The sequence below is a fragment of the Ichthyophthirius multifiliis genome, assembly GCF_000220395.1.
Source record: "Ichthyophthirius multifiliis unplaced genomic scaffold scaff_1120509251144, whole genome shotgun sequence".
NCBI classification, from domain to species: domain Eukaryota; phylum Ciliophora; class Oligohymenophorea; order Hymenostomatida; genus Ichthyophthirius; species Ichthyophthirius multifiliis.
This window is the reverse complement of record NW_004086162.1, coordinates 118131-129610: the sequence shown is the minus strand read 5'-3', so window position 1 is coordinate 129610 and position 11480 is coordinate 118131. Positions and strand designations below refer to the sequence as shown.

General features: G+C 16.4%; 4 protein-coding genes across 4 annotated transcripts, besides 20 other annotated features; 1 reads left to right on the top strand and 3 right to left on the bottom strand. All coding sequences in view use genetic code 6, as the record gives it.

The window, feature by feature from the left end:
- Positions 1–558: 558 nt before the first annotated feature.
- Positions 559–625: a microsatellite.
- Positions 568–625: a microsatellite.
- A 587-nt stretch (positions 626–1212) lies between these two features.
- IMG5_148790 (zinc C2H2 type family protein, putative) lies at positions 1213–2196 on the top strand (the record flags this gene model as incomplete). The annotated part of the gene is made up of 7 exons (XM_004030985.1): positions 1213–1234; positions 1297–1326; positions 1383–1456; positions 1510–1566; positions 1644–1774; positions 1876–1934; positions 2003–2196. 7 exons carry the CDS (start codon positions 1213–1215, stop codon positions 2194–2196), a joined length of 567 nt encoding a protein of 188 aa, XP_004031033.1.
- Positions 1590–1642: a microsatellite.
- Positions 2197–2212: 16 nt separating the features above from the next.
- Positions 2213–2298: a microsatellite.
- Positions 2235–2337: a microsatellite.
- Positions 2338–2413: 76 nt separating this feature from the next.
- Positions 2414–2479: a microsatellite.
- Positions 2480–3610: 1131 nt separating this feature from the next.
- Positions 3611–3644: a microsatellite.
- Positions 3645–3819: 175 nt separating this feature from the next.
- Positions 3820–3882: a microsatellite.
- Positions 3822–3939: a microsatellite.
- Positions 3840–4033: a microsatellite.
- Positions 3845–4022: a microsatellite.
- Positions 3945–4051: a microsatellite.
- Positions 3946–4052: a microsatellite.
- Positions 3980–4101: a microsatellite.
- Positions 3987–4096: a microsatellite.
- Positions 3987–4107: a microsatellite.
- Positions 4108–4130: 23 nt separating this feature from the next.
- On the bottom strand, positions 4131–4562 carry IMG5_148780 (SET domain protein; the record flags this gene model as incomplete). Its single annotated transcript, XM_004030984.1, has 1 exon — positions 4131–4562. The coding sequence occupies one exon, from the start codon at positions 4560–4562 to the stop codon at positions 4131–4133; it is 432 nt and encodes a 143-aa protein (XP_004031032.1).
- A 481-nt stretch (positions 4563–5043) lies between these two features.
- On the bottom strand, positions 5044–6038 carry IMG5_148770 (SET domain protein; the record flags this gene model as incomplete). Its single annotated transcript, XM_004030983.1, has 4 exons — positions 5044–5203; positions 5264–5423; positions 5670–5840; positions 5905–6038. Coding segments are annotated over 4 exons (623 nt in total), but the record flags the coding sequence as incomplete, so codon positions are not given.
- Positions 6039–7359: 1321 nt separating this feature from the next.
- Positions 7360–7494: a microsatellite.
- Positions 7467–7545: a microsatellite.
- Positions 7546–8325: 780 nt separating this feature from the next.
- Positions 8326–8371: a microsatellite.
- Positions 8366–8407: a microsatellite.
- Positions 8408–10223: 1816 nt separating this feature from the next.
- IMG5_148760 (hypothetical protein) lies at positions 10224–11480 on the bottom strand (the record flags this gene model as incomplete). The annotated part of the gene is made up of 1 exon (XM_004030982.1): positions 10224–11480. The coding sequence occupies one exon, from the start codon at positions 11478–11480 to the stop codon at positions 10224–10226; it is 1257 nt and encodes a 418-aa protein (XP_004031030.1).

Below are 11480 nucleotides of genomic sequence, written 5' to 3'. Positions count from 1 at the left end.
ATAGATTAAATACAATTTGAATTAAGAAACTTTTATTTTAACTTAATGGATATAAAAGAAAATATATTATAAATGATAACTTAATTTAATGATGAGGAAATTCAAAAGTTACAATCATATAGTACTGATTAATAAATTTCATATTTATAAGATATTCATGATATACTAACTGATAATTATATTGAAAAAATTATTAATAATTTTGATGAATAATAGCTTGAATTTTACGATGAAATCTTTAAAGAATAATAAAAATTAAATAAATATAATAATTAAGTTGAATTATAAAATAATAATTTAAATAATAGTAAATGATTTATATATGTAAATTTTATTTAAACATCTAAAGTCATATATATATATATTTATATTATATAATTTAAAGGAGTTTTTTTATATTATTTTTATACTGTATATTATATTTTGATAAATTAATTTTATATATAATTTATCCTATAAAATTTATTTTATATTTAAAAATTTTTTAACGATAATTTATGAAAATAAATAAACAATACTAAAGAAGATATAATACTAATTATTAATACATAATAATTAATAAATTACTTATTTTATATAAAAATATATTTTTATAAATATTTAATTTTTATAAATGTATTATTTTAATTATACAATAATAATATAAATTTAATTTTTTATATTTAGAATTAAATATGAATTAAATTAAAAATTTGTTTTTAATTTAATAAAAAAGTATAAATATAATATTCTTTAACCACGAATATTATTTTTTTCAATAATCATTGAAATAAATTAAAAATTAAAAAATAATATTAGAACTACTTTTTTTTATAGATTAAAATAGATTTTTTAAAAAATTAACTATAAGAAAGGAATTTTTTAACGATATTAATTTAATAATAAATTATATATTGTAAAATACAATTCAATAAATAAATAGATTTATTTCCTATTTATATCGATAAAAGCTTTATATTCTTATAAAAACATATTCAATTTGTTAAAAAAATCTAAATATAATGCAATAATATATTTATATTTTATTTGTAACTATTAATATAAAAAAGTTATACAAACTCATATTAATAATTAATATTATTTATAAATAATGTGTAATATATTTATTTTTATGTTTTATTAAATAATATTATTTGTTATAATATTTTTTTTAATAACAAAAATTAATTAAAAATAATAACAAAAAAATAAACACAATTCTCTTAAAAAAAAATGAACGATAAGATAAATTAAAGTAAAAAAAATATAAAAAGAGTTTTTACGAATTTTTATTTATAATTAAAAAATAAAAAATAGATTAAAAACATGATTAAGACTTAAACTAAGGTATATTACTAATATTTTTATCTAAATATACATATTTATTAAAAAAATACTTAAAGTAGAATATGATAATGTTGATTACTATTAAGAATCATGTAAACTTTATTTGGCTAATGTATTACTTACAAACTAGGTAATTATAAAGTTATAATTTTTACTTGAATTTTATTATATTAAAATAAATAGTTAAAAGAGTTACTATCAGATAAATAAGATCTAATCTCAAAAATATAAAAACTAGAAGTAAATTATTTTTATATTAAACAAAATAAAAAATAATTAATATAATAATTTAAATAAAAAAATATAAATATAAAAAGAAATGTAGTTTTCAAAATAATTGTGGCGAATCTTTATTTTCGGATGATAGATAAAAACGAATTAGAAGACCTGCAGCTTTAATAAAAAGATAATTTACTTGTCCTATATAAAAATGTTAAAAATCATATGGGTAAAAAAAAAATTCTGTTAAATAAAAAATATTTTCATTTTTATTTTATTTACATTTATATAGTTATATATTTATTTTTTAATTAATTAAATAATATATAGAACAGAAGGTTCCTTATAATAACATATAAAATTAAAGCATTAAGAAATTAATTTAAAATGTAAATAAATATACAGAAAATATAATAAGTTATAATTTTTTTTATTTATAAATTAAAATAATATAAAGATCTTTAACTCAAAAGCTCATCAGTAGAATTAGATGATAATAAAAATGATAGCAGCTAAATTCAAGAAAACATTATTAATACTAGAAATAAAAATGCTAAAGCAAGTGAATAAAATTATGAAAGTAGTATAGATAATTAAAATAGTGATTTTTTACAAGAAAATTATTCAGATAACTAAATTAATATATAATGAAAAAATAAAATATAAAATATATATAAATATAATAAAACTATATATATATATATAAATTTATATTTAAAATAATTTATATATATATATATATATATATATATAATTTTATTTTAAATTTTTTATATTTATATTTTTATATATGTTGTAAATAAACAATATTTTTTTTTTTTTCTTTTTATTTTTATTTTTTATAAAATATTTATAAATTTTTTTTATTATTTTTCTTTTTATATATAATATTTTTTATATTTAAAATAATTAATTTTAATATTTAATAAATTAAAATTTACCAAATTAATCTATATATAATAATTTTTTTAAAAAATGTATTTCTTCAGTTAATAGTTTCTATTTTTTTTTACATAAGCTTTCCCTTTCTTTATAATCACATAATATTTTTTAAGCCTTTAATTACATTTTTATTAAACATTCTTAAATATTTTTATTATTTTCAATATTTTGTAAAGTTTCATTTTTCATATTTAAATTTTTTTTTTTTTTTTTTTAAAGCCTATTTTATGTAGAATTAGGTTAACTACAAAAAGCTGACTATTAATAATATTCATTTTCTATTAATTATTAAGGTTTTTTTAAAAAAAATAGATTCTTTAATTTTTTCAGGTGAATACGATTTATTAGATTTATTTAAAGTTATTTTTTACTATTGTTTTTCTTTCATTTTTTAAAAGAAAATGTTTTGTTCTATTTTTATTGGTTTTTATGAATTTCTATTTGAAAAAAGTTAATTATTTTATTGATATTGAGGAGAAAACTAAACTTATTTGTTTATAATATTTTTTATTTTTTAATGTTATTAACTATCTTTTATTTGATTTTCTTAAGTTTATTCTTTATTTTTAGAAAAATAAAGTTAATTCTTTATATTATTATTTGATTAATTTAAAGGAGATTTTTATCTAAAATTAAACAAATATAATAATAAATTTATTTATAACAATATTTAAGAATATATATAATTACTTATTTAAAAAACAATTGACAAAATAATCAAATGATAATTACTTTTTTAATTTTTTTTCATTTTATTACTCATTTTATTTTGTAAGTAAAATTAAAAGTTTACTCATAGTATCTTTATTAACTTAATTTTATTATTTCTGAATATAAGAATTATTTTAAAAATTAATTTCTTAAGCTTATATTTGTTCATCAAATTAAATAAGTGTATTATTTTAAGGAGATTGATTTTAAATTATTTTGTTTATCATTTAATAGAATTTAACAAATAAATAAAAAACAAACAAACAAATTATTTTATTTTAATAAAATAAATAAAATGTATAAAAATATTAAATTTTATACATTTAAATTAAATATATATGTAAAGTTATTTTTTTATTTAAGAAAATATATAAAATTTTGTTTAGTTTCTAAGTTTTTTTTTTATTATTTTATTTTAAATAATATAACATTTTATATAAATATAAAATAAAATTATTAAATAATGAAAATGCCCATTATTTATATTTTAAAATCTAAATTTAATGAATTAAATTATAAATATAAAAATAATATTTTTAATAAAAAGTTAAACTATAAGCAAACAAAAAATTAAATAAAAAATATATAATTAAAAATTGAGATTCAAATTAAGATTGAAATTTAAATAAACATAGAAAATTAATATAAATAAAAATAAAAAAAATAATTAAATAAAAATAAAAATAAAAATAAAAAGATAAATATAAAAACATATAAAAATAAATAAATAAATAAAAATAATTTTTTATATAAACATATAAAAAATATAAAATTACAAAAAATATAAAAATATATAAATATATATATAAATATATAATATATAATTATAAATATATAAAGATATTAATATATAATTATATTAATTATTAATATATAAGTATTTAAATATAATAATATAATAATTATTAACTTTCTATAATAAAAAAACTATATCAAACAAATTATTCTGTAGGATAATCATTAAAACCTCCTGCATTATAATCATAATATAATAATTCACCTTTTTTTATATTTCTTTTTGCAAAAAGTATTACTTTTACCTAACCATCTATATTTATTCTTATACTTTAAACATTTTATTTATTTTAACCTCCTTTTTAACAATTATTAATTCCAGAAATGAATCTTGCTATATTTCCTTTTTATTCAGGAATAATAACTAGTGAAGTTTTACTTCTTGATGTTCTCAAAAGATCCATAATAGAGTCATTATTATCAAAAATATGATTTCTAGCGAAATCTACTTATCCTACATATTCACATAAAAGTGTTCTTGCCTTTATATTTTCACATGCTCTTACTACAAATCCTTAAAGTTTATTTTCTTCCACCAAAAGTGGCCCATATTTTCCTTATCTTGTCATTTCTTTGAATTTACAGAACGTTAAAGCATTTGTCAAGCTTAAAGTTTATAAATTACATTCTTTTTCAGAGTTATTTTAGCTTTTTGGACATTATTCAGGGTAATATAAATCATCAGTAAATTATATATTTTTAGCTTTTAAAGCATAAATTAAAGATTATTTACATTAAATGCTTAGTTATTTATCATTCATAGGTAATGGAAGTTAAAATTAAGTCTAACGTTTTTAATAAAAGGATTTATGAGAACTATTTGTTGATATTTATAATGTATTTTCATTATTAATACTTGAAGTTTCAGAATTTAAAGAAATATTTAATTAATAATGTTATTTATTATTATTTAATTTAGATATTTTTTATTTTTTTTTCTATTAGTAATTTTCTGTTGAATATATTATTTCGGCTTTTCTTTTTTTTTTTTCTTTTATTGAATTTTCCTCGTTTTTTTTATAAAATAAAGTTTCTTTATTTTATGGAGAATTTTCCTCATTTTATTTTTATAAATAAGGTTCTTATTCTTTTTATTTTTTTGAAGAATTTTCTATATTCATAATATATTTTAAAGGAACATTTTTATAAATTAATTACTAACTTTATTAAAAATATTAATCTAGTGTTTTTTGATTATTAGGGATAGTTTCTTTTTTTTTTTTTTTTTTTATTATAAAAATAAAATAAAAAAAAATTACTTTTTTTTTACTTTTTATTTATTATTAACAGTCAAAACATATTATTGAATCTTTTCGTTAATTAAAACATGCTTTATGGTATATTTTTTAACATTTCATACATTTTTCACTTTCTTCAAGTATTATTGATTATTTATTAGTTAATTTATTTCCATTACAATATGAACAAATCTTTTTTTATTTATTTTTTATAAAAAATAAATATTTTAGTTTATATTATTACATAAAGAAAGTATTATTTGAAAATTAATAATTTGTTTATTTAATTTTTTTTTTTTTTAAAAAAAAAAAAAAAAACAAAACAAAATAAATAATTATTTATTGTTGTTTGTTTTTTTTTTAAATTATTAATTATTAAATTTTTTCATTTAAATGTTTTTTTTATATATAATAATAAAAATTTTTTTAAACGATTACCAATATTTTTTCATTATTTTTACAATCTTTAATAAATTAATATTAATCCAAACAAGTCTACCCATTAATATTTTTGTTTAATTTTTATTTCTCATATTCTTACTTTTATTATATACATATACTACAAAACCAATCTTCTTCTTCTCCCGGTACATTATTTAAAGGAGGATTCTATTAAAAACAAAACAGATAATTAATAAATTAAAAATAAATGCATTTAGAAAAAAAAAAATACTAAACAATATATATGATAAGCATCTTCACAATAATCACAAAGTAATAATTTATCTTCATTATGAAAATCTTAACATATTTCACATATTTTTTCAAGGAGATAACTTTATTAAGAAATTTAAAAATAGTTTTTTTTCCCTAATTAAGCTACTTTTTCACGAACTAATTATATATAATCTTAATTAGAAATGGTCTAAGAACTTACATATTCTAAAAACTTATCTAATTATTTTTCTATTTTTTTATTTTATTTTTAGTTTTTAGCCATTTTTTATTTACTCTCTTATTTTTTTTTTATTATTATTATTGTACTTTTTTTTTTCTATAATAAAAATTTAACTAATTTTTTAAAATATATAGATAAATAGTGGGATATTACCCCCAAAAAAAATAAAAAATATATAACAAATCTCTATAATAAAATAAAAAATTAAATATATGCATTAAAAAAATACTAAAAATTAATACATAATTTTGAAATTACTTACTTTATAAAATTACCCAAAAAAAAAAAATCATTCTAAAAATATAACTTATTATAAATAAAATAAAATACATAATTATAAAACAAATAAAAAAAATATTCATTCCCTAACAAAAACCCTACTTTATAATTTTCCAAACGAATTATTAAAAGACTAAGTTTAATTTTAAGATTTTTTTTTTTTCATAAGAGTATAATTAGTCGGTCTAATAGCATTATTAATATTAAAATGTTACATTGTGCTTTATTTTTAAGCACTTGCTATAGGCGAGGAAGTTAAATCACCAGAAACAAAAACTAAGCTAAATTATTAAATAATAAACCCACTTTTTCCTATAATCTAAAACATAAATTCCCCTTGATTTTATTTGCCCGAAATGCATGAAATAAATATATTTCCCTCATCATAATCATACTATAGCCAATTAGGAATTTCAATATTTATATATCCTGAATTAAATGACCTTTTAATTCTTTAGAAAATGCTACTTTTGTGCATATCTACATTATTTTTTTAAGAATCAAACCCAATTTTCTTAAATACTTTCAAAGAATGTATACTTCGATAATCTAAATGAATAAAATATCCTATAGAGCTTTTATATGCACGAGGCTTATTTTCCTAATCAAAACCAAAATAATCTGCTTTTAAAGCCTCTACTAATAAATCTTCATCATATCCATATTAATTTACTTAAATTTAGCTTTAATCAAGTAATATATTAAAAACATCTTCAATTTTTTCTTTATTTATTTATAAATTAATACACATTAAATGATCATAATTTCTTATCTTTATACTACAATTAGAATCTTTCTTTACTAATGAATATTCTTTCAATGTATTATTTCCATTAAAATTTTATTATTCAATCAAATATTACTAAATAAAAAATAAATAAATATATCAATATATGTTTAGTTTTATTTAAGTTTTATATTTATTTATTTTGTGATTTTCTACATTATTTAATAATAATTATATCAATGAAAAAAAAAAAAATTATAATTTTTTTTATTCTTTATTTATATATAATATTTATAATCAAAAAAAAAAAGCAAAATAATATATATTTTTTTATATATATATATATATAATATATATATATATATGTATACAAATATATATAAAGTAAATTAATATATATATATATATATTAATTTACTTTATACCAATCTGCTTATGATGTTTACTAGATAGTATATTATTTAAGTTTATCGTAAATTTTTTTGGTTTAAATATTATTTTTAAGTATAAATTTAACTATCAAACATTATAGGGCTATAGCTAATTATGTTTTTTTTTCGTATTTAAATTCAAATTCTTTTTCGTTTAAATAAGGGAATTCTTTAGGATTTTTCAAATATATAGCTTTTGCGTCTTTTAGAATTTCCTCTATATTTGCTTAGTATTATTTCAGGCTATAATTTTTTATAAAAATTTCAGCTTTTGACAATTTTAAGTCTAGAGAAGTATCCAAAGCCTAATTTTGTGCAGATTTGTATATTTTATAGAATAATTTAGTTGCATTTTGATATAAATAAGGTGCCAAAATAATTGTTTTAGTATATTTTTGGTCACATTAAACTCTTTCTTAAGAATATAAAAAATAATGTGAGAAATACATAATTTAAATTTTCATTCTAAACAAAAAAATAATAAATAATAAAAAAATAGGAATTAAAGATATCAAAACATATTAAACAATAAAAGTCCAAGGTATATTCTAAAACTTAATAATAAAAATTTCTTCTACTGAATTATATTAATCTGATATAATTATTTTTAATTACAACTATTATTTGTAAAAACTCAAACCTACATTACCTATAATTTAGACATTCTCAGAATCAAATTTAATATTATTTTAATTCAAATTGATAACCCATTCATTATTTTAATTTTAAATAAATATCTAATAATATTGTTATAATTTAATATATAAATATATATGTATATGTATATTTATATATATATATATATTTACTTAATATTTTAATTAATTTTTATATTAATATTATATCTCGTTTGTATTGAACATTATCTAAAAATCATCTTAAACATATAATCCATTTGGATAAGTTTCATCATATTAATCTTGGAAGCTTTTTTTAACTTAAATATTATCAATAGCTTATAAAAATACTAATTTTTGCATTTCAAAAACATCCTCAACATCTGAACTAATTCCATCTTTTAATATTATATTTACTTTTATATTCTATATTAACCTAGAAACCGGAATTCTTTCATATATTAAAATATGATTAATAATATTAATATCTCCCTATAAGCTCAATTAACTTAAATCTTAATTAAAACCATATTAAATGCCTTAATAATGATGATCTTTAATAAAAGATGCTTTAGAACTATCCAAATGATTATTATTTTAAATAGTCATAATCATTTCTATTTATTAAGAAAATGACAAAACCCTTCCGCTACCTATATCTCCATCCAAATCTAACTTCAAATATTATTAAGTACTAAATTAAATTGGATATAAAAAAAAATTTCTACTAATTACATATGCAATAAATTTCTAAGCTAAATTTCTATTTTCTTAACTTATTTGATTCATTCCTTCCCATTCTAAAATAAAATTAACATTAGGATCATAATTAAATATATACCCAAACCTATCTATAAATCCTTAAATAATTAATTCTTTGTATATATTTTCTGCTTATATATTATCTATGCCATATTTATTACATAAAAAATCATTTTAAGATAATCTTATATTTACTTTTATTAAAAAAGTATGTTTTTTTTTATCTTATTCATATGCAATTTATGGAATACTGAATAAAAGTAAAGATTAGTATTATACAAAAGACGCCCAATAAGGCAAAGGAACTACTTTGAAATTTTAATAATAAAGAATTTCTTTAAATATAGTATTCCTTTCCTCAAAAAGTGTCATTATAGTAGTTTCGACTTATTCCCCTACATATACTGTATTTTTTTTTAAATTTTATATAATTTATGAAGGAGGAATATTTCTATTCACTTATGAATGAATAATAATATTATTTTAAACAGCACAAATCCTAAATCCATAAGAAATAGTATAAATATAATATCTCCCTTTTGGATCTACTTAAACTGCATAACTTTATTCGTCTTATTAAAAAGATATAGCCCCAATTTTTTTCTAATCATCTTCTCCAATATCAAGTAAAGAAATCGACCCACCTCCTATTTAAGAAACTAATAATAAATCTGGATTTTGCCTAACTTAAAAAAACTTAACAGCCCATCCATCAACACTTATTTTTTAAAAAATTTTAGGTTTTTTAATATCTCTACAATCAATAATAATAATTCCCTGAAATCCATTGGCTACAAAAACATATTGATTTCCATTATTTCTTATATCAAATCTTAAATATTCTCCTCCATAAGTTTTAAAAAAATTTATTTCTTCTATACTTCTATTTTATTTATCAATTAAAAAATATCCAACACCTAATTCTCTTACCGCGTATAATCCGAATTCCATATTTTCATCAAAAACGACACTCTCAACTCCATTATTTTACAAAAATAGATCCTTAGTAATGAAATTTTCCATTTTTTCTATATCGAATATACAAAATCCTTAAAACCCATTCGCACATGCAATATAACGTTATTCCGAATTACTAGAAATATCATCACAACCATTTTAAGTATTCAATTTATATTATTAAATCAACTGTGGGTTCTCAAAATCCCTTACATCCCAAAAATGCCATTCCATTCTCAGACTACCCAACAATCAAAACATCCTTTTTATCTAAATAAAAGCTCCCATCGTGTGAGCAATTAAACAAAGAAAGGTTCCTAATCATCTTTGGATTGTAAATATCCTCCATATTATATATTAAAACCCCTGTATATCCCGCACTAACTCGTATAACTTCGTATAATGTATACTAATTTAAACTGCCCAAGACCAAAATTCACCAGATAATTCTTGGGATAAACACTATTCTACATTATAGATATTTAAAATTTCCTAATTTGTATTAGCTTTTTTTTTCTAGAAAATCAGCAATTAAAAATCACTCATAAAACCCAATAAATCCCCAATTTTAAAAATATTATTTGAAAGTCCTTCATATTCTATATTTTATATAATTTTCGGATTTTATAAATCCTCAATATTATATACAATAACCCCGCTAGTCCTTACACTTAAAAAAAGCTCCTTTTTAACACTATCAATATGGAAAAAATTCATACTTTATGTTAAACCAATTATTTTTATCAAAAAATCCTCTTCTTTTTTCCTCGAAAAAATATCTAAATTCTAATTTTAATTTATAATTTCCTATATATTTGAAATACGGAGTCCATATTCTCTCGAAAGGGAATAAAAAATACTACTTTATTTAAAAAAATACATTTATTCAGACTATTTTCCTATTATATTTAATTTTTTTATATATTTAAAAGTCATATTTTCTTCCTTGAAATAAAAAAGGAGAATATCGCCCTAAATTTATGATATAAAAATAAAATTTTAGACGACCAAAATTTCCAAAGGCAATTTTTATAAAGGAATTTCAAATATTTATAAAGGAGTTTCGGATTTTTAATTTTAATAATCTAAAAAAATAAATTCGTTTAAAGAAAATAAATAAAAAACATTAAGCCTAATTAAAATAAATTAATCGAATTTTTTATTTTGAGGAATCAATATTTATTATAATTATATTAATTTCTTATTTTTATATTCAAATTAAATAATCTCATTTTCCTCAGTTGCGACATAAAGCCTATTATTATAAATTCGACCTGTTTTTACCTTTATTTCTAATTTATAAGAAAATTTTATAAAATCATTATTATATTCATATTAGAAAACAACTATATTTTCACCCCCAAAAATAAAAATTATAGCACTAATATTTTCTTATTATAAAGTTAATATTTATGTCAAATAATCACCATACTTATATAATTTTTATTAAATAATTGGATTTGAGTCGTATATTAAAATATTGTTCTCTTAAATTTGAAATTATTATTGATAAGATAAAATTATTTAGCTGAATATAATGTATGAAAATAGTAGTATTATCTTTTTTATAATTATCAT